Source organism: Acipenser ruthenus, chromosome 40, assembly GCF_902713425.1.
Source record: "Acipenser ruthenus chromosome 40, fAciRut3.2 maternal haplotype, whole genome shotgun sequence".
NCBI classification, from domain to species: Eukaryota; Metazoa; Chordata; class Actinopteri; order Acipenseriformes; family Acipenseridae; genus Acipenser; species Acipenser ruthenus.
In genome coordinates this window covers 7,071,894-7,095,575 of record NC_081228.1, presented here as the reverse complement: position 1 = coordinate 7,095,575, position 23,682 = coordinate 7,071,894, and the positions used below count along the sequence as shown (strand labels likewise).

The 23,682-nt window shown below is 47.8% G+C and overlaps 1 protein-coding gene across 1 annotated transcript in view; it reads right to left on the bottom strand.

Annotated features, from left to right (window-relative positions):
- The window catches only part of LOC131708046 (uncharacterized), a 31,336-nt gene extending 18,821 nt beyond the window's left edge, over positions 1 to 12,515 (bottom strand). The window contains exons 1-7 of the mRNA XM_059009958.1: positions 12,380 to 12,515; positions 10,189 to 10,242; positions 7,435 to 7,458; positions 7,297 to 7,335; positions 5,614 to 5,688; positions 4,893 to 4,929; positions 4,750 to 4,799 (exon numbers count right to left, since the gene is read on the bottom strand). Coding sequence (XP_058865941.1) covers positions 4,750 to 4,799; positions 4,893 to 4,929; positions 5,614 to 5,688; positions 7,297 to 7,335; positions 7,435 to 7,458; positions 10,189 to 10,242; positions 12,380 to 12,500 — 400 coding nt within the window. The 5' untranslated portion in view covers positions 12,501 to 12,515. The remainder of the gene's footprint in view (positions 1 to 4,749; positions 4,800 to 4,892; positions 4,930 to 5,613; positions 5,689 to 7,296; positions 7,336 to 7,434; positions 7,459 to 10,188; positions 10,243 to 12,379) is intronic.
- Between the last annotated feature and the right edge of the window lie 11,167 nt (positions 12,516 to 23,682).

Below are 23,682 nucleotides of genomic sequence, written 5' to 3'. Positions count from 1 at the left end.
GTTACACACTCAGGAGGAGGGGAGGGGGCTGCAGTGTTACACACTCAGGAGGAGGGGAGGGGGCTGCAGTGTTACACACTCAGGAGGAGGAGGGGAGGGGGCTGCAGTGTTACACACTCAGGAGGAGGAGGGGAGGGGGCTGCAGTGTTACACACTCAGGAGGAGGAGGGGAGGGGGCTGCAGTGTTACACACTCAGGAGGAGGAGGGGAGGGGGCTGCAGTGTTACACACTCAGGAGGAGGAGGGGAGGGGGCTGCAGTGTTACACACTCAGGAGGAGGGGAGGGGGCTGCAGTGTTACACACTCAGGAGGAGGGGAGGGGGCTGCAGTCTGACACACTCAGGAGGAGGAGGGGAGGGGGGCTGCAGTGTTACACACTCAGGAGGAGGGGAGGGGGCTGCAGTGTTACACACTCGAGGAGGGGAGGGGCTGCAGTGTTACACACTCAGGAGGAGGAGGGGAGGGGGCTGCAGTGTTACACACTCAGGAGGAGGAGGGGAGGAGGGCTGCAGTCTTGGAGGGGGGGCTCTGCTTGAGAATCTGAAGAGATTCTGCTTGGAGAGCTCAGCACCAGGGATCTGGGTTTCTTCAGAGCTTATCAGTGCAGAGGAATGTGAGTCAGGGCAGGTAGGGGGAGAGGGGAGAGGAGACAAGCTGGGACATCCATCACAAATACATGTTTCTGAATTAGTGATGGCTGTTGTCCATGAGAGGGAGCACTCTCCTTCATTTATTCATTGCCTCGTAAATTTTTCATCCAGGGAAGAGCTGTTGACATTGAAACCTGTTTATCTGGCCTTGAGGGCAGCAGTCCAGGGTGATAAAAATCATAAAACACAATCAGCTGCACCCATCAAACATCCAGCTCTCATGTACAACAGCCTTCCTCGGAGACAGTCAAAGTGCAGATCAGAGTTAAAGCAGGAGTATTTAAACTAGAGGAAAAAGAAACAGAGCTTTAACAGCATCGCTCTCACATTCTGATTCATTGGATTAGTTACCGTGATTTGTTTCTCGTTCACCCTTTCTGTGTAGTTTAAACAACTCGACTTCACCCTGTCTGTATAGTTTCAAAGCTCTGCTCAGTCTGTCTGCAGTGCAACACCATTGTCCCTGAAGTTACCTGTGTCAGTACTTCCCTGTGAAAGCTTCCCCACAGTTAAAGCACAGCAAAGTGTAATAAAGCACAGTGGAAGCATGGTAAAGCATAGGGAAGCATTGTAAAGCACAGAGAGGTCTGGTAAAGCATAGGGAAGCATTGTAAAGCACAGAGAGGTGTGGTAAAGCATAGGGAAGCATTGTAAAGCACAGAGAGGTATGTTAAAGCATAGGGAAGCATTGTAAAGCACAGAGAGGTGTGGTAAAGCATAGGGAAGCATTGTAAAGCACAGAGAGGTCTGGTAAAGCATAGGGAAGCATTGTAAAGCACAGAGAGGTCTGGTAAAGCACAGAGAGTTCTGGTAAAGCATAGGGAAGCATTGTAAAGCACAGAGAGGTCTGGTAAAGCATAGGGAAGCATTGTAAAGCACAGAGAGGTATGGTAAAGCATTGTAAAGCATTGTAAAGCACACAGAGGTCTGGTAAAGCATAGGGAAGCATTGTAAAGCACAGAGAGGTATAGAAAAGCATATTAAACTACATGGAAAATTAGACTATACTAAATGAATAATATAACCGTGGGAAAAGCAAGGGGCGAACTGCAAAATGACCATGCAGATGTACTGCGGTCAGCTTTTTAAAGGATGGTAAGTCCTCGTGCTTTAGGACTTTGCTTCAGGAGTCTGCAGGTTCATTCCAGAGACAGAGAAGTGAAGAGGGATTCCATTGCCACTTCCACCCCGTGCTGTGCAATCATGTGGGGATAAGAAACTCTCCTGCTCCCAGCCCTCTCAACACTAAACTCACAGGACTGTAAACCCGGCTCCATCTCTTCAAATGACTCACAACCACACAACCAAGGAAACAAGTTCCTCCTGTTAAAACCTACACCGTAGTAGCTTTTCTTTTTAGAACAGGGAGACAGCAAGGAAAATAAACTGGCTGCATTTACTATCTGCATTACGTTCCCTTGTGCACAGCTCCAAAGAAAAGGGATCGTCTGAAAGACCTACCTGCGTGTCTGTGTCTGTCTGGGAGTCCAGGGAGCTGTTCAGGTGTGGAAAGGTCCTCTGTGCAGCTCAGTAATCACCCTGAGAGACTATGAAGAGCAGTCATAAACCCAACCCAGGACCTTCCCACCGCACTGCACCTTTATTCCAGCGCGCAGGTTGAATATCAGCCAGCTACAGGTACCTTCGACCCTCCGAACCGAAAAACCCAGCCTGTGATCAAAACAGTGGCACTCCCGGTGATAAGGGCACTTTGAATAGAAATCCTGTACTGCACATAAACCCTGAGGTGTGTTCACAAACCGTACTGTGCGTATCAAACACCTAGAGCCAGCCTGCCGCACCGCAGTACAGCGATACACTGCGCGCAACTCTTAAAATTGCAGTAACGCAGTCCAGAGGGTTCAAAGCTGTTTAACTGGGCTTCACCCCGAGGCGTGCAGATATTATTATTTTTATTATTTATTTCTTAGCAGTCATCCTTAACCAGGGCGACTTACAATTGTTACAAGATATCACATTATACAGATATCACATTATTTTTACATACAATTACCCATTTATACAGTTGGGTTTTTACTGCAGCAATCTAGGTAAAGTACCTTGCTCAAGGGTACAACAGCAGTGTCCCCCACCTGGGATTGAACCCATGACCCTCCGGTCAAGAGTCCAGAGCCCTAACCACTACTGCACACTGCTGCCCTGGACTGTGTTTAAACACTCAGTCGTGTTACTGCTTTCTTAACTCTGTCTGTATGGAACTGAGCTTGGCTGTGCTCAGCTGAAGAGAGAGCAGCAAACACTGTCCCCCACCGAGAGGCTTGTGCAAAGAGCCTGTGTGGGGAGTGACCAATAACACAGAAGCAGTGCCGAGGTTAAAGAAAAGGTAATACTTCACTGGACGATACATGATCAAGTGCTTAATTACCAGGTAACTGTTCATGAAATAAGAGACTGCAGCTGCATCCGCGGGGAGCAAATACTCACAGGGACCCACCCCCCCCCAGCTCTCGTTTAGTGCCCCAAATAAACCCAGACACACACCTGATGAGAGCTGTTTCAATTTTTATTGTCTGTGATAACAACACAAACATATACAAGTCTTTCAATACGGCAGCACATTGACAGCATTATTATTATTAATTATTACAGAATCCATAGACGTTATATTCACCTCAGTTTAATAATCTGTATGAGATTGTAAATGTGAACTATATGCACTCCCGCAGACACACACATCGATACACTCACGGGCACACACTCTCACACAGAACAAGTAAACTCACTGCAGCAACAGAATAAGTGACTGCATTAATAATCGATGCAGCAGACAGCACACAGGGTATATATATATATTGTAGCGTGAAGCTGAATCTGATCGTGGGTCTTGTGATTAGCACGGCGGCGCTTCGTTTGAAAGAATCGCACAGCGGATACAACACCAACACGAGCACGGGTTATTAACACCCAGTTAACCAGTCCGGGCAGTCCGCAGGGATTTCACCCTGTGAGCAAGCAAGCACAACCACAACCCACAGGGTAAATACAGAGCTGCATCGGCACTTATTAAAAATGATATTTATTTCTAGATTTAAAATAAAAAAATACATTCCCCCGGCAATACAGGACAGGTAACAACGCTACACCGGCCAACAGCTACTGAAGACAGGATACAGTACAGAGCACAGGGACAGTGTGACGGTACAGGACACTGCAGGTTTATATACAGTACAGAGCACAGGGACAGTGTGACGGTACAGGACACTGCAGGTTTATATACAGTACAAAGCACAGGGACAGTGTGACGGTACAGGACACTACAGGTTTATATATAGTACAGAGCACAGGGACAGTGTGACGGTACAGGACACTGCAGGTTTATATACAGTACAGAGCCAGCGGCTGTCAGTGCTGCTCGCTGTGAAACTGGCTCCTCTCACTCTCCTCAGACAGGATCTCATCGCAGCGGTCAGTCAGCGGCCAGGCAGCCAGGTTCAGGGGCCTGGTCAGCGGTCAGCCTGCCACTGGAGACGAGAGCAAACACACACCAAGAGAGAGAGTCAGTGAACATACGACTGGATAAGCACAGGGTCACTGGACATACGACTGGATAAGCACAGGGTCACTGGACATACGACTGGATAAGCACAGGGTCACTGGACATACGACTGGATAAGCAGCTCTGTAGATCGGAATTACCTGATCTCTCAGTTCTCCACTTTGGGTGTTTCAGCAGTGGCTGACACTGCAGGAGAAAGAGAGAGAGAGAGAGAGAGAGAGAGAGAGAGAGAGAGAGAGAGAGAGAGAGAGAGGAGAGGAGAGAGAGAGAGAGAGAGAGAGAGAGAGAGAGAGAGAGAGGAAGGGTATAAGTCAACACATCTCTATTAAACTATAGTTACAGTCTAAAAAGTAATATATAGCAATATACTGTAATAACTATCCTGATAAGGTCTTTCCTGCTTATCTATGGATACAGATGTAACTATGTTAGCTATAAAGTACTGCTCTGATCGAGGCACCAGCCAAAACGCTTGCCTACTTTGTCTTGTTTGTTCTAAGTTTACATTGTGTGTAAATGGGTTTCAATAGCCCTGGTTAATAAAGGACTTGTCTGGGTCTCCTGCAGTGTTGCAGTATTTACCTTTGGAAGTGATGAGGTTCTCTGCTTGAGCTTCCTCCTCTCCTGGGACCCTGGATAGACCGGGAGAGAGGGGGTTAGAAGAAGAACAACAATATTAACAACAACAACAACAAGAATTCAGTTTTATTCATCCAATGAATTACCTGGGCTTCTGGTTGAAGCTGCAGCGGCATCTTCTGCCTGAAATAAATAATAACAGAAGCACTAATTCAATTGTTTTTGTTTTTCGGCTGCACAGCACAGCATTTGGTAGAAGCACAGGAAAAAAAAAATCACAGCACACTTCTGGAAAAGTACAGCGCTGACTGACTGTGCAAACGAGTGCAGTAAAGCAAAAATAACGAGATAAGCAGTGGAAAAAGAGAGGACAGTACTAAAGACTGCGGTGTGCCAGGTCAGGAGATAAACAGTGGAAAAAGAGAGGACAGTACTAAAGACTGCGGTGTGCCAGGTCAGGAGATAAGCAGTGGAAAAAGAGAGGACAGTACTAAAGACTGCGGTGTGCCAGGTCAGGAGATAAGCAGTGGAAAAAGAGAGGACAGTACTAAAGACTGCGGTGTGCCAGGTCAGGAGATAAACAGTGGAAAAAGAGAGGACAGTACTAAAGACTGCGGTGTGCCAGGTCAAGACTCTTGAACAGGCAGGGACAAATCCCAGAAGAGCAGGGCCTTATCAGGAAAGGGTCCAACCAGGAAAGGGTGGGACAACCAGGAGGGGCCAGGGTCACAGTGCACGTTGTGTAAAAACATGTGCTGTTGCTTCAGTTTTTGTTCTGATCAAGCCCACTTGTGAATTCTGCACACATACACCCCAACTTAGAGAACAGTAAAGACATCTTTGACAGAGAGAGCGGCAGTGACTTACTCACGATGAGGAGGATCCCCAGAGTGAAGAGGACCACAGCGAACACCAGCCCCCCGATTCGTAGGGTCTTGTAGTCTGAGGGAGAGACAGCAGAGCGTGAAGAGACAGAGCAGAGACACGGCAGAGCAGAGAGAGAGACGAGACAGTGCAGAGATACAGGGGAGGAGAGAGAGAGAGAGACGAGACAGTGCAGAGATACAGGGGAGGAGAGAGAGAGAGAGACGAGACAGTGTAGAGATACAGGGGAGCAGAGAGACAGGGTGAAGAGACAGAGCAGAGATACAGGGGAGCAGAGAGACAGGGTGAAGAGAGAGTGCAGAGATACAGGGGAGGAGAGAAAGAGAGACGAGACAGTGTAGAGATACAGGGGAGCAGCGAGACAGGGTGAAGAGACAGAGTAGAGATACAGGGGAGCAGAGAGACAGGGTGAAGAGACAGAGCAGAGATACAGGGGAGCAGAGAGACAGGGTGAAGAGACAGAGCAGAGATACAGGGGAGCAGAGAGACAGGGTGAAGAGAGAGTGCAGAGATACAGGGGAGGAGAGAAAGAGAGACGAGACAGTGTAGAGATACAGGGGAGCAGCGAGACAGGGTGAAGAGACAGAGTAGAGATACAGGGGAGCAGAGAGACAGGGTGAAGAGACAGAGCAGAGATACAGGGGAGCAGAGAGACAGGGTGAAGAGACAGAGCAGAGATACAGGGGAGCAGAGAGACAGGGTGAAGAGAGAGTGCAGAGATACAGGGGAGGAGAGAAAGAGAGACGAGACAGTGTAGAGATACAGGGGAGCAGCGAGACAGGGTGAAGAGACAGAGTAGAGATACAGGGGAGCAGAGAGACAGGGTGAAGAGACAGAGCAGAGATACGGGAGAGCAGAGACAGAGAAGAGACAGCAGAGATAGAGGGGAGCAGAGACAGGGTGAAGAGACAGAGTAGAGATACAGGGGAGCAGAGAGACAGGGTGAAGAGAGAGTGCAGAGATACAGGGGAGCAGCGAGACAGGGTGAAGAGAGAGTGCAGAGATACAGGGGAGCAGCGAGACAGGGTGAAGAGAGAGTGCAGAGATACAGGGGAGCAGCGAGACAGGGTGAAGAGACAGAGCAGAGATACAGGGGAGCAGAGAGACAGGGTGAAGAGACAGAGCAGAGATACAGGGGAGCAGAGAGACAGGGTGAAGAGACAGAGCAGAGATACAGGGGAGCAGAGAGACAGGGTGAAGAGACAGAGCAGAGATACAGGGGAGCAGAGAGACAGGGTGAAGAGAGAGTGCAGAGATACAGGGGAGCAGAGAGACAGGGTGAGGAGACAGAGCAGAGATACAGGGGAGCAGAGAGACAGGGTGAAGAGAGAGTGCAGAGATACAGGGGAGGAGAGAAAGAGAGACGAGACAGTGTAGAGATACAGGGGAGGAGAGAGAGAGAGACGAGACAGTGTAGAGATACAGGGGAGCAGCGAGACAGGGTGAGGAGACAGAGCAGAGATACAGGGGAGCAGAGAGACAGGGTGAAGAGAGAGTGCAGAGATACAGGGGAGGAGAGAAAGAGAGACGAGACAGTGTAGAGATACAGGGGAGGAGAGAAAGAGAGACGAGACAGTGTAGAGATACAGGGGAGCAGAGAGAGTGAAGAGACAATGCAGAGATACAGGGGAGCAGAGAGAGTGAGTGAAGACAGTCAAACTGTACCGTAGTTGAAGGGGTCCAGTTCTTTATCCTTATCTTTATCTGCACAGAAACAAAAAAAAGTTAATAATAATAATAATAATAATAATAATAATAATAATAATAATAATAATAATAATAATGTGGTGAGGTGTGACTTACCGTTGACGTTGCTGATATCTTCGGCTGAAATAATACAAACAAAAACAGCTGGTTAGTCACAGACAGACGGACGGATGCACAAAGAGACACAGACAGGCATACACACACTGACACAGACTCAAACAGACACACACAGGGACACACAGACAGGCATACACACACTGACACAGACTCAAACAGACACACACAGGGACACACAGACAGGCATACACACACTGACACAGACTCAAACAGACACACACAGGGACACACAGACAGGCATACACACACTGACACAGACTCAAACAGACACACACAGGGACACACAGACAGGCATACACACACTGACACAGACTCAAACAGACACACACAGGGACACACAGACAGGCATACACACACTGACACAGACTCAAACAGACACACACAGGGACACACAGACAGGCATACACACACTGACACAGACTCAAACAGACACACACAGGGACACACAGACAGGCATACACACACTGACACAGACTCAAACAGACACACACAGGGACACACAGACAGGCATACACACACTGACACAGACTCAAACAGACACACACAGGGACACACAGACAGGCATACACACACTGACACAGACTCAAACAGACACACACAGGGACACACAGACAGGCATACACACACTGACACAGACTCAAACAGACACACACAGGGACACACAGACAGGCATACACACACTGACACAGACTCAAACAGACACACACAGGGACACACAGACAGGCATACACACACTGACACAGACTCAAACAGACACACACAGGGACACACAGACAGGCATACACACACTGACACAGACTCAAACAGACACACACAGGGACACACAGACAGGCATACACACACTGACACAGACTCAAACAGACACACACAGGGACACACAGACAGGCATACACACACTGACACAGACTCAAACAGACACACACAGGGACACACAGACAGGCATACACACACTGACACAGACTCAAACAGACACACACAGGGACACACAGACAGGCATACACACACTGACACAGACTCAAACAGACACACACAGGGACACACAGACAGGCATACACACACTGACACAGACTCAAACAGACACACACAGGGACACACAGACAGGCATACACACACTGACACAGACTCAAACAGACACACACAGGGACACACAGACAGGCATACACACACTGACACAGACTCAAACAGACACACACAGGGACACACAGACAGGCATACACACACTGACACAGACTCAAACAGACACACACAGGGACACACAGACAGGCATACACACACTGACACAGGCTCAAACAGACACACACAGGGACACACAGACAGGCATACACACACTGACACAGACTCAAACAGACACACACAGGGACACACAGACAGGCATACACACACTGACACAGACTCAAACAGACACACACAGGGACACACAGACAGGCATACACACACTGACACAGACTCAAACAGACACACACAGGGACACACAGACAGGCATACACACACTGACACAGACTCAAACAGACACACACAGGGACACACAGACAGGCATACACACACTGACACAGACTCAAACAGACACACACAGGGACACACAAACTCACGAGGGGCACAGGGATCAACACAAAAACAAAAGCTGGGGCCCGTGTAAATGTTTTCTGTTAAAAATATTAATATGATCATAATATATGTCTAAACTTTATGGTCTATTTCCTTGTAAGGTATGTTTTGTTGGGTTTGTGGGGACTTTTTTGACTCTGTAAGAATTATATAAAAGCACCGATCACAGACTCAAACAGAGACACACAATCACACACAGACACACAAACAGACACACAATCACAGACTCAGAGACACTGACACACGATCACACACACACGATCAAACAGACACACAAACTGACACACGATCTCACACTCAAGAGACACACAAACTGACACATGATCACACACAGACACACGATCACTCTCACACTGACAGACACACGATCATTCTCACACTGATACACACGAACTCTCACACTGAGACATACGATCACTCTCACACTGATAGAGACACACGATCACTCACACTGACAGACACGCACTATGACTCTCGCACTGACAGACACGCAGGATGACTCTCGCACTGACAGACACACAATCACTCTCACACTGACAGACACACGATCATTCTCACACTGATACACACGAACTCTCACACTGAGACATACGATCACTCTCACACTGATAGAGACACACGATCACTCACACTGACAGACACGCACTATGACTCTCGCACTGACAGACACGCAGGATGACTCTCGCACTGACAGACACACAATCACTCTCACACTGACAGACACACGATCATTCTCACACTGATACACACGAACTCTCACACTGAGACATACGATCACTCTCACACTGATAGAGACACACGATCACTCACACTGACAGACACGCACGATCACTCTCGCACTGACAGACACGCACGATCACTCTCGCACTGACAGACACACAATCACTCTCACACTGATCACGTTCGAAGGTCAGACTGTTTGAAGAGCACTCAAGATTGAAGAAAGACTCCTACGAGAGTAAGCTTCCATTGAACTCCTTCTACTGGTGCATTCCCGCTGGGACGGGCACGCCTATCTTGTTGTGGTGGGAGTTCAGATCCGAGTGCCTGTGTGTGTGTGTGTGTGCGTGTGTCGCGGAGTCTCTACAGTAACGCTCACTGTGAGACTCAAACACACTCGATACCTACAGGCCACATACACCAGCAGCGAGCACAGGAACAGCAGAGCAGTCTCCATGGCAACTGGAAGAGAGAGAGAGAGGCACCAGTGTGAGACAGGCGTGTCCTGTACGGGCTGTTTGTTTGTTAACAGACATGAGGATGACTAAAGTGACAGAGAGAGACAGTGAGAGATTGATTATTTTTGAGTTACCCAACAAGAACCATTGCGTTTTCTGTTTCTACCACACGTAACGAGCCACTGGGCTCATGACGATGGATTCAATGAAGTCGTTTCTTTTTGTTTTACTGATTAAACAGTGGGGAGCCTGGAGAAGACGCTATTGTGACGTCTCACTGCTACAAGCGGGACGCTGAAATATGAGAATTAATAAATAAGCTTTAAAAAACACCCACACCTGGAATATGAATTCTATTTTATACAGGAACTGTCAAATCCTTCATATATTTTATACAGGAACTGACTAATCAATGCGTGAATGGGTTTCGAAATTAGAGCAGTGTGCTCCACTCTCTCTCGTCTCTCTCTCTCTCAAATTCAAAGTTGTTTTATTGGCATGATAATATATTGCCAAAGCAGTTACAAAGTGCAACAGAAACATTCGGAACATCAATAAAAGTTAATCAATGAAAAGGAATAATTAAATAAAGGCAGTAATGTCAAATTGAATGCCGAACACTGGTAGATAAAACACACTAACCTCTCCCCTCCCCCCTCAGTGCCCCTGTGCAGTGTTCACTGTGTGCCCCGGTGACAGGCACACACATACTGGGCAGCCAGTGGGGCTGTGTGTCCCTGCTCCAGTAGGACTGCCATTCTCTCTAGACTGCTCGTGTGTGGGGGATTTTAAAGAATGTGTTTCTTGTTTGGCTGTATTTACTGCAGTGTAATAGAAAGTGCATCTCTGTCTCCACTTCTCCCAGTTCACAGTGACCACACAGCCTCCTGCCTCTGGGCAGCCAGGACTGTCTGTGCCGTCCTGTTTCGATGGCCAGGTGGTGGTCACTGAGCCTGTACTTGGTCAGGATCTGCCTCTGCTTTGTGTCTTTCACCCTGACCAGGGTAAAGTCTCTTTTTAGGGCCCGATGGCACTCCAGTTTGTTTTGTGTTGTGGTTTCTTTCTCCCAATGAGTGAGGTAGGAGTTTTTGAGGTGAGATATAATTTAGTTGACTCTGACTGTCATGGTACAAAGTCCAATTGGAATACAAAGGGACTTCCAGGGTTAAAGCTGCAGACATTTCAAGAGTGCGAAGAGCAAATCTGACTTATTAGGAGCGAGAAAGGGCCTTCCTATGGACTCCACTCACATAATTTGATGAAGTTATTATGAGCTCAGTTGGATTCAATTACAGCACTGTCAGTCTAACAGGAGCCAATAGGGAAGAACAGACTCTTTAATGGAGTTGCACAGCTAGCTTATACATATAACTAATCCATCCATGTAACACTAACTTAAAAAAATATTTTATATTTTATATTGATTATTTAAGAAGTAAAACAAAGATAACAGAACCACAGAGTAACACTGAATATTAAAAACATTCAGTAATATTCAGAGGGTGCCTGGGTAAGAAACTCAATTAATTGAACACAACAGGGAGGCATATGCAGCTGAAGTGACAAACGAAATGGACGCTCGTTATTAAATCTATTCTCATAATTTCGCCACGTAGTATTTTCCCAGAGGTCGTGTTTCAGCTCACTTTGCAGCTGAGGAGCATGCTAATGTTTTTCAAAGAAAAAAAAAATACAAACTTGCATTCAGACAGTGAGTAGCCTATAATGGGAAACCGCCAGAAATGCAGCATTTCTAAACGACTTTATACAAAACGTATTCAATAAGTGACTTCATATTCGGATGCATACGTTACACTACAGTTCAAACGAGATAGAAAGAAATATACCATTCTAAAAACAAAATAACGAAGCAGTGGTTTGGAAGAGGGAGGTTAACCACACGGTCATAGTTAAGTCTTTACTCTTATAGTTTCAGTTCCCTTCAGGTTCGGATCAAAAACCGACAGACAGCTCCTTTCTCAGGCCCACTAACGAGACGTCTCCTTTGATTTTCATAGTTATTTGTTTTCGCTTGAATGTCACCCTGCTCTCCCTCCATTCCATCTTCCAAACTACAATTTAACATACATGTTATTTATACATTTTTTCTTTTCATGTTTTTATTTTTATTTTAACCATACCCGTTACTTTTCTCCGTTTGAAAAACACTGCCGCTTCTGTTCGTGCTTCCCGCGCGTCTGCCTCCGCGCGTGACTCGCGCACGCGCTCCTGTAGTGCACGGTTCACCCCCAGCGCGTGCATAAACACGGCGCGAACAAAATAATGTAATATTGCGAAATGTTTTTGCAATATTACACGACTGAGGCTAGTGTCTGTGAAATTGCTTGGTAAGGACGATGGACTGGAGCATCTTAAAATTAAAATATGAAGAAAAAAAAAAACCTCTTTAATCCCCCGCTTGTGTTAAAACAGGGCCCAGGAGTTGCTGTGCTCAAGAATCAGATGGGGCTGCACCAAGTGCCATTTCTGTGTGGACCGTTTTGGAGGCGTCAGTGTTCTCCATTCACACAAACAGGCTCACTGTGCACCTTCCTGTGTACATACTAATATAATAATTACAGGGGTGGAAATAAGACTCAGCCAGTCCAGGGTTTACTATGAGCTTGACTAGCCCAGCTCGGTGTGTCTCGTTAAACTCCTAGTAAAACCAGGAATGGATCAAACTGCTATGCAATAGCATTATTATTATTATTATTATTATTATTATTATTATTATTATTATTATTATTATTATTATTATTAGTAAGTCTAGGGCTAATTGCTAAAATCTTAATTACAGAGCTGTTACTGCAAACGTTTTCATGTTCTTGAATTTGTTGTATTATTAAATGTCTGTGTTTGGACTGTCATTTGAGTGTTAAAAAAAATTAGCTTTGTCTATGGGGCTGTGTCTGTGTGCTGTGGGGCTGTGTCTGTGTGTTGTGGGGCTGTGTCTGTGTGTTGTTACAGGGCTGTGTCTGTGTGCTGTGGGGCTGTGTCTGTGTGTTATAGATCTGTGTGTGTGTTATAGATCTGTGTCTGTGTGTTATAGATCTGTGTCTGTGTGTTATAGATCTGTGTCTGTGTGTTATAGATCTGTGTCTGTGTGTTGTTACAGGGCTGTGTCTGTGTCTGTGTGCTGTGGGGCTGTGTCTGTGTGTTACAGATCTGTGTCTGTGTGTTATAGATCTGTGTCTGTGTGTTATAGATCTGTGTCTGTGTGTTATAGATCTGTGTCTGTGTGTTGTTACAGGGCTGTGTCTGTGTCTGTGTGCTGTGGGGCTGTGTCTGTGTGTTACAGATCTGTGTCTGTGTGTTGTTACAGGGCTGTGTCTGTGTCTGTGTGCTGTGGGGCTGTGTCTGTGTGTTACAGATCTGTGTCTGTGTGTTGTTACAGGGCTGTGTCTGTGTGCTGTGGGGCTGTGTCTGTGTGTTATAGATCTGTGTCTGTGTGTTGTTACAGATCTGTGTCTGTGTCTGTGTGCTGTGGGGCTGCTGTGTTCTTATAAACACAGTGATTTGGTTGTGGTCTGACAGGGGGTTTGTGGTCTGACACTGAATGCATTAACAGAGTTGTGGTCCAGGTCAGTAATGGCATAGTCTACCACACTGTTACCAAGAGCTGAGCTGTAAGTAAACCTCTCTCTCTCTCTGAATCTGTTAGAGCAAGAAAGAATTCTAGGGGGACTTGATTTGAAGTCTTTCCTCTCTCTCTCTCTGTGTCTCTCTCTCTGTGTCTCTCTCTCTCTCTCCATGTTGTTCCTCTTGCTGCTGAATAGCTGCTCCTTTTCAGAAGCAATTAGATTATCTTCCAGGAAGGTAAACAGGCTAACCTAATTGAGGAAAGGGAAGAGCATGGCGCAGGAGCTCCCCCTGGGGACAGGGCAGGGCTGTTACGTCTGTCGCCCTGCTGTCACAGACAGTCCACCACAACCTCACAAACACACGCAGCATTTCAATGCACTTCTGAGACGCACTTCAGTCAGTTCATCTTGCTGAATCAAATCACTCTGCTTTTATCTTTCTGTATTTGATCTGCTGTGCTTTAAAAAGCATTAGCATCCATGCTCACTGTGTCCTGGGAGGATGTCTGCGGGGCCCTCTCACTGTGTCCTGGATGTCAGTGGGAACCCCTCACTGTGTCCTGGATGTCTGCGGGACCCCCTCACTGTGTCCTGGATGTCTGCGGGACCCCCTCACTGTGTCCTGGATGTCTGCGGGACCCTCTCACTGTGTCCTGGATGTCTGCGGGACCCCCTCACTGTGTCCTGGATGTCTGTGGGACCCCCTCACTGTGTCCTGGATGTCTGCAGGACCCCCTCACTGTGTCCTGGGAGGATGTCTGTGGGACCCCCTCACTGTGTCCTGGATGTCTGTGGGACCCCCTCACTGTGTCCTGGATGTCTGTGGGACCCCCTCACTGTGTCCTGGATGTCTGTGGGACCCCCTCACTGTGTCCTGGATGTCTGTGGGACCCCCTCACTGTGTCCTGGATGTCTGTGGGACCCCCTCACTGTGTCCTGGGAGGATGTCTGTGGGACCCCCTCACTGTGTCCTGGATGTCTGTGGGACCCCCTCACTGTGTCCTGGATGTCTGCGGGACCCTCTCACTGTGTCCTGGATGTCTGTGGGACCCCCTCACTGTGTCCTGGATGTCTGTGGGACCCCCTCACTGTGTCCTGGATGTCTGTGGGACCCTCTCACTGTGTCCTGGATGTCTGTGGGACCCCCTCACTGTGTCCTGGATGTCTGTGGGACCCTCTCACTGTGTCCTGGATGTCTGTGGGACCCCCTCACTGTGTCCTGGATGTCTGTGGGACCCCCTCACTGTGTCCTGGATGTCTGTGGGACCCCCTCACTGTGTCCTGGATGTCTGCGGGACCCTCTCACTGTGTCCTGGATGTCTGTGGGACCCCCTCACTGTGTCCTGGATGTCTGTGGGACCCCCTCACTGTGTCCTGGATGTCTGTGGGACCCCCTCACTGTGTCCTGGGAGGATGTCTGTGGGACCCCCTCACTGTGTCCTGGATGTCTGTGGGACCCCCTCACTGTGTCCTGGGAGGATGTCTGTGGGACCCCCTCACTGTGTCCTGGATGTCTGCGGGACCCCCTCACTGTGTCCTGGGAGGATGTCTGTGGGACCCCCTCACTGTGTCCTGGATGTCTGTGGGACCCCCTCACTGTGTCCTGGGAGGATGTCTGTGGGACCCCCTCACTGTGTCCTGGATGTCTGTGGGACCCCCTCACTGTGTCCTGGATGTCTGTGGGACCCCCTCACTGTGTCCTGGGAGGATGTCAGTGGGAACCCCTCACTGTGTCCTGGATGTCTGCGGGACCCCCTCACTGTGTCCTGGATGTCTGCGGGACCCCCTCACTGTGTCCTGGATGTCTGTGGGACCCTCTCACTGTGTCCTGGATGTCTGTGGGACCACCTCACTGTGTCCTGGATGTCTGCGGGACCCCCTCACTGTGTCCTAGATGTCTGTGGGACCCCCTCACTGTGTCCTGGATGTCTGTGGGACCCCCTCACTGTGTCCTGGATGTCTGTGGGACCCCCTCACTGTGACCTGGATGTCTGTGGGACCCCCTCACTGTGTCCTGGGAGGATGTCAGTGGGAACCCCTCACTGTGTCCTGGATGTCTGCGGGACCCCCTCACTGTGTCCTGGGAGGGGTGCTGCAATTGCTATTGCAGTGCCCCTGTCTGTCTGTCTGTCTGTCTGTCTGTCTGCACTGACGTTACAGTGCCCCTGCCTGTCTGTCTGCCTGTCTGTCTGTCTGTCTGTCTGTCTGTCTGCACTGACGTAACAGTGCCCCTGCCTGTCTGTCTGTCTGTCTGTCTGTCTGCACTGACGTTACAGTGCCCCTGTCTGTCTGTCTGTCTGTCTGCACTGACGTTACAGTGCCCCTGTCTGTCTGTCTGTCTGTCTGTCTGTCTGCACTGACGTTACAGTGCCCCTGTCTGTCTGTCTGCACTGACGTTACAGTGCCCCTGTCTGTCTGTCTGTCTGTCTGCACTGACGTTACAGTGCCCCTGTCTGTCTGTCTGTCTGTCTGCACTGACGTTACAGTGCCCCTGTCTGTCTGTCTGTCTGTCTGTCTGTCTGCACTGACGTTACAGTGCCCCTGCCTGTCTGTCTGCCTGTCTATCTGTCTTTCTGTCTGCACTGACGTAACAGTGCCCCTGCCTGTCTGTCTGTCTGCCTGTCTATCTGTCTGTCTGTCTGCACTGACGTTACAGTGCCCCTGCCTGTCTGTCTGTCTGTCTGTCTGTCTGCACTGACGTTACAGTGCCCCTGCCTGTCTGTCTGTCTGTCTGTCTGTCTGCACTGACGTTACAGTGCCCCTGCCTGTCTGTCTGTCTGTCTGTCTGTCTGCACTGACGTTACAGTGCCCCTGCCTGTCTGTCTGCCTGTCTATCTGTCTTTCTGTCTGTCTGCACTGACGTTACAGTGCCCCTGCCTGTCTGCCTGTCTGTCTGTCTGTCTGTCTATCTGTCTGCACTGATCCCCACTGGAATGTGTTGATGGACTCTATTCCTGACGGTATCCCCTGGATACCATGATCTTAATACCGTCACTCTACAAATCACAAACGAGATCCTTCACGAAGCCCACTCCTCTGTGCTGGTACTGCACTTAGCGATGCTGATTAGAGGTGAACACACCAGCCAGCATTAATAGAGTTCATTTAGAGCCCTGCTCGATAGATTATATAAACAGGGAGACACTTTACACACAGAAGAGAGCAAAGGAAAAATCAATGCGTTACAGGACTTCCATCAGCATCAATTAATAGCACTTAAACCCTCATTCAGATCATTCTATTGGGATCCAATTATAATCCCAGTGTTTCAGCAGAACCATCAGCAGACCACAGCGCTACCAGCAAGGGCAACAGCCAATGCAATCCTGTGTGTATCCACCCTAGCGTGGTATAGCCAGTGTGATCCTGTGTGTATCCACCCTAGCGTGGTATAGCCAGTGCAATCCTGTGTGTATCCACCCTAGCGTGGTACAGCCAGTGCAATCCTGTGTGTATCCACCCTAGCGTGGTACAGCCAGTGCAATCCTGTGTGTATCCACCCTAGCGTGGTATAGCCAGTGCAATCCTGTGTGTATCCACCCTAGCGTGGTACAGCCAGTGCAATCCTGTGTGTATCCACCCTAGCGTGGTATAGCCAGTGTGATCCTGTGTGTATCCACCCTAGCGTGGTATAGCCAGTGCAATCCTGTGTGTATCCACCCTAGCGTGGTACAGCCAGTGCAATCCTGTGTGTATCCACCCTAGCGTGGTATAGCCAGTGTGATCCTGTGTGTATCCACCCTAGCGTGGTATAGCCAGTGTGATCCTGTCTGTATCCACCCTAGCATGGTATAGCCAGTGCAATCCTGTGTGTATCCACCCTAGCATGGTATAGCCAGTGTGATCCTGTCTGTATCCACCCTAGCGTGGTATAGCCAGTGTGATCCTGTGTGTATCCACCCTAGAGTTCACATTGCTGTACAGAGCCACTGAGGATCGCAAGGAATCATTTCTTTAGAACTCCTCTTTTTCACTTTACAAAAAAAAAAACTGTAGATTTTAAAAGGTTCTGTTTTGTTGCTCCCAGACTTTGGAACTCTCCCAAAATCTGTCAGACATTCTGGGTGAAAAGTTTAAAATCACATCCGTGAAGTTCCACTGAACAGACCCACAATGCAGAGGACAGCACGTGTATTTCAAAAAGACAGAATACGCCAGTTTTGAAGTTTGATGTATTTGACATTTCATTAACCCTATGTAGACTAGATATAAAGAACGTTTTTATACAGTCGTGGCGTGGTCATTGTTCAGCTTGCTTGCCAGCTCGTTCTGCCAAGTCTGTGTGCTAATCCAGCGTGCTCCGGGGATACTGTCAGGAATGAGTCCATCAACACACTCCACAACTCTCTAACCAAGAGCTCTTCAGTGGAGAGGCTGACAGACAGAGAGAATGGCAATGCAGACAGAAAGACAGACAGGGGCACTGCAATAGCAATGCAGACAGACAGGGGCACTGCGATAGCAATGCAGACACACAGGGGCACTGCGATAGCAATGCAGACAGACAGGGGCACTGCGATAGCAATGCAGACACACAGGGGCACTGCAATAGCAATGCAGACAGACAGGGGCACTGCGATAGCAATGCCATGGTTGTTTACTGAGGGGCAATGATGTCACAAGGCTGCCTGGACTTCCATCACCAGTGATCACACTGCTGGTATGAACTGCAGTACCACGGACCCACATCAGTACCGATATATTTGTTGTAACTCTGTGGTTTGCTAATGGTTCTGCTAGCCAGGGTTTCTCCAGGGCAACGCACTGGGATTATAATGGGCTCCCGATGTGAGGTGTCAAGCCTTTCGATAATGGAGCAGCCAGCTGTTAGCAGCCCCCAGATCCAGTTGAGAGAGAAAGCCCTCTCACCACAGCAGACAGCAGGGAAGTGACTGGGGAGTTCGACAGGGAAAACAAAGAGACGAAAGAAACCACTTCTGCGCTCCCTTTTTAAAAACCATTACTGGACAATATTGTTTGCAAATGCATCCCTCCTTATGTGATAAAAGGTTCAAGGGGGCGGGGAGGTGGGGGAGCAGGTTCAAAAGATGTGATCAGTGCAAGTTTTCCATGGGAACAGTTTCCACGGCAACAGGTGAGCTACGCAGTGGCAAGGGAAGCATCACCAGTTAGCAGCGGAGGTCTGGATAGGCCTGTTTCGAATGTAGGAAGGCAGAGTGGAATCACAAGAGATTCCAGCTCCATTTATAGAGCCCATGTCATGCAGTTAGCAGTGGAGGAGCAACAGCGGGTGCAGCGGGTGCAGCTGTGCTCGGGCCCATGCACTCAGAGGACCCAGAAGGGTTCCAAAGTTTAGATTTATTATTTTAACAATGATAATCCTTTGCGTTTATATTTGAGGTGCCAGTAATTCAGATTGCATCCTCCCTCATTTCAACAGGCATCGCTATTGTCTTAATTATCCCTGGAGGCTGGTATGAGGCACGTCTTCATGGAAGGTTTCGGGGTACTATTCAGCACAGACACGTGCAGTTATATTCTGCGTGCGCGATTCATCCTGTAGTTTAGATAGAAGCTGTCTGGGTGCTGCTGCGGGCACCAAAATAAACTACAGCTGCCTTGACCAGTCTGCACCCAGCTACCTCCAGACCCTCATCTCTCCCTACACCCCCACTCGACCTCTCCGCTCCGCCTGCACTAGAAGACTAGCTCTACCTCCGCTACGCTCCCCTGCCTCCAGAGACCGCTCCTTCTCCACCCTTGCTCCGCAGTGGTGGAATGACCTTCCTACAGATGTCAGGACTGCCCAGTCCCTGACCACATTCCGGCGCCTCCTTAAGACTCACCTCTTCAAAGAGCACCTGTAGAACTCCTCTGTTTGTATCCTGGGACACTATCACCCTTCATGTAAATGTGCTTTATTTTGCTCTTATCTGCCCCTATTTTACTGCATTTAATCCTGTACTTCAGAATACTGTAATCTGCCAAGTGCTTAACCTGTAGTACTTTGTATTTAATCATATCCTGATGTAACTATCACTATTTAATCATATCCTGATGTAACTATCACTATTATCTGCTGTATTATTGAATTGTGGTTTGTCACACTTGTACTTTGCTTAAACAAAAGTTATTGTATTTCTTGCTCTTATTGTATTACTTGTATTGTAACACTTGAAATGTATTTGCTTACGATTGTAAGTCGCCCTGGATAAGGGCGTCTGCTAAGAAATAAATAATAATAAATAATAATAATAAAATCAACATGCCTGGATTTCTGATTTAAAAATAATAATAATAAAAAAATGGTTTCCTCTGCGAGACAATTTCTGCAAATGTCTGTTGTGAATTGTGAATTCTGTAATCATTTCTGTGATCGCAGAGTTGGGGAATCCTGGTAGGATTGGTGATTAAACCTGTTCGTTTATGATTTAAAATAGTGTCGTGTTGGATGTTAAGATGTATGCAAAATAAAATGAAAGTAGGTGAGGAGAAAACTTTCTTATTATTTATTTCTTAGCAGACGCCCTTATCCAGGGTGACTTACAATTGTTACAAGATATCACATTATTTTTTACATACAAGTACCCATTTATACAGTTGGGTTTTTACTGGAGCAATCTAGGTAAAGTACCTTGCTCAAGGGTACAGCAGCAGTGTCCCCCACCTGGGATTGAACCCACAACCCTCCGGTCAAGAATCCAGAGCCCTAACCACTACTCCACACTGCTGCCCTATTACGTACTGTTTCATACATGCTAACATTGTGACAATTAAACATAGTTCAATATTGAACACTTGATTTGGTATGTTTGATGTTTATAAATAAGGGTTAAATTAACGTTTGGGGAGGGGGGCTCACGTTAAGGTCCTGCACCGGGGCCCATCTTCCTCTTCCTCAGCTAGGAGAGGCCGCTCTGCCAGGCCTGGTTTCCACCAGCACTGTAACACTGCCGTGGAGTCTCGTGGGCGGCCATGTGTCTTCACACAGCCACGCAGTGGGGTTTTGGACACGGCACAGAGTGTGCTGGCACTCGGGGGTTGAGCGAGGACCGTGTGATACTGTTCAGACACCTGGCAGCTGAGTGAACGTGCCAGCTTGTCAAGACAGGGGCATGCCTGTGGCAGCACGCTGTGGTATCATTAGAGTACACACGCAACGACAGAGAATTACACACAGCGCCATGACACCATCCACCACATTCTTCACTTTATACAGTAGACTCAATGGCAGAAACACTGTTAAAATATTCTGCTGAAGTTTTGATTTGTTATTCTTAGTGTCTTTCTATATTATATTTTCACAGACAGCGCCACACTGTGTGCGTCTTCTGAAAAAATCAATCATTATCTAGGACAGAGACCCAGATACGCACACGGAGCGATGACTTTCATAAAATGCAGGACGAACTGGTAACCGTGACAACCGGGCAGCGCGGCCAGACAGACGTTTCCCGGGTAGCAGGGAGGGGTTGCCATGGCGACTGGCTCCGCTCTCCACTCTCTCCGTCAGGTGACTGCCATTGAAGAAGAAAAACAACACCGGGCGCTGCCAGCCAGCCACGGCACTGGCAAAGCGAGTCAACCGCGCAACCGGCACTCCCTGTCGCCAACAGAACCGGGAGACAACGCAATTAAATACCTCTACCTCACTCTCTATCGCCCGCACCACCCCCTCAACCCCATACATACATATATTCATGTATAATACATAGACCCCCATAGTGATGTGATACAGCCATCTGAATTGTATTAGGTGGCTTCTATGAGACAGTTTGTATCAATGGAAATGTATATCGAGCTCCCTCTGACCCCCCCCCCCCCCCCCCCCCCCCCCCAAAAAAAAAAACACTTTAACGTTATCAGCGGGTAAAAAACGAAGATACGTCGTTTGGTGGAAAAGATAACATATTCGGCGCACTAAAGCGCGCCGGTTCCTCCCGATATCGGGTTCTGGAAGTCTACAGTATTTGGACTCGTTTGCAAGTTACGTTGTTTTTTTTTCTCTCTCTCTCAATGCCCATTTTAAATGTTCCAGTCTCGCCCTTCTAGACCATTCTAGCACAGTTGGTTCATGTATTTATGTTTTGTTTTAGAACACAATTAATTTAAGACGTACGCAAACAGACTGCAGTTAAATAACAAAGATGTGACACGAGCACAAAAAACAGCCTTCAACTAAGACTTTAAGCATTGCATTGGCCGAAAACCTTCAGATTCGACAGTCCGTCAATAACCGACTCCACCTAATAATAATAATAATAATAAACGTGTTTTTATTTACAGCAAATCATTTTATTTGCATATCTCATGTCTCTGTAACGCATTTGCAGGGTGTTCGCTTTGCAATTGAACAGACGATCTTAACTCATCAGAAATACGACTTTTCGTTTTTTAGTTAGACTGCTTCATTTTTTCTCTTGATTTCCCGATCCCTGCATCTCATCAGAAAACTGTTGCATGCACTTCGCTCATCTGCGACCAAAAACCACGGGGTATAACTGCGAGACCGTGTAAACAGCGTCACACCCTTTATTCTCAGCATGTAACAATGTATCACACATAAACACATACATGCATGCATGCATACATACATACATGCATACACACACACACACACACACACATACATGCACTATCCAACAGTCCCGCCTGTACGAGAGTTCATCATTCCAGTAATTGAATCAGCCCTCTCCCATAAAAGACATGTTTGAACTACAAAACGTTACTAATCTGCGCACAGAAGTGCACACATCCACCTCAATCGGCTTCGGTATAATTATCCTGCCGTTTCGCCACGCATCGCGAATTGAAGTAGTTTTGCAAACAAAAGACAACGAGGTTTTGAATCGGCACGCAGTTTTTATTCGGTCTACAGAATAATCCGACAAGTGTTGCACAAGTGGCTGTGCTTCCTCTCGGTTCAGCCCGAGTCCGCCTCGCCCTCTCCCTCTGTCACACTCACAAACACGGCTCTGTTTTCTTTGTCTTTCTGTGGGTGTTTCTTTTTGCAGACATACCACAGCTACATGATTAGATGCAACAGAATTATTGCAACAGCTGTTGCACAAAACAAAGAAAAAGAAACGTGCAATCAAATAAACAAACAAACTTTATATAGATTGTACAGTTTGACGTTTCTTACCTTTTTATGATTTGCTGTTATTGGTGAATTCGTCAAAAGAAGCACACAGGATTGTGTCGTGCGCGTTTCTTGTTAATGGCTCGTCTCTTGTTTGCAGAGTTCAGGTGGTCGGGGGCTCTGGGCGGCTCCGGTTGCGAGCTCTGAGTCTCAGTGTTGACGCTGTTTGCTTTTCAGAGGTTTGTAAAGGTCTGTGTACGCCTCTCTCTGAATAAACGCGTTTGTGTGAGTGGCGGGTCGTGGATCTGAAGGGGGGGTGAGTGGGGCTGGCCGTTGATGACATCACGTTCCAGATCTGCGTGGTTCAGTTGCGTGGCACTTCACGCGCGATGTAAAAGCACGCTCCCTTTCCTCTCGAAATAATGGAAACTAGTGACATTTTTTAATGAAATACAGGATGTAGAAATGAACAGAAGATGCCTCTATTCCAGGCAGAAGCAACAGCTGGCATGTGATGCTGGAGATCACGTTTAGGGTCGCTAGGTGTATTGCCGTTCAAAGCGCCAACCCAAAAGCTTAGGCGTCGATACTCACCAGTGATTATATTACAAATACTAATAACCTGCGTTCGTGCAAATTATTTAATATTGCTAATGGGCTGCAATTTTGATTCTATTTTTGTTATTATTATTTTTATTTAAATGAATTACATTTTTCTCCCCAATTTGGCAAGCCCAATTATTTTATTATTTCAACCCTCCCCACCCGGGCGCTCGGTCAGGTGTTTCCGTATCGGAAGTGAGTTTAGAACAGTGAC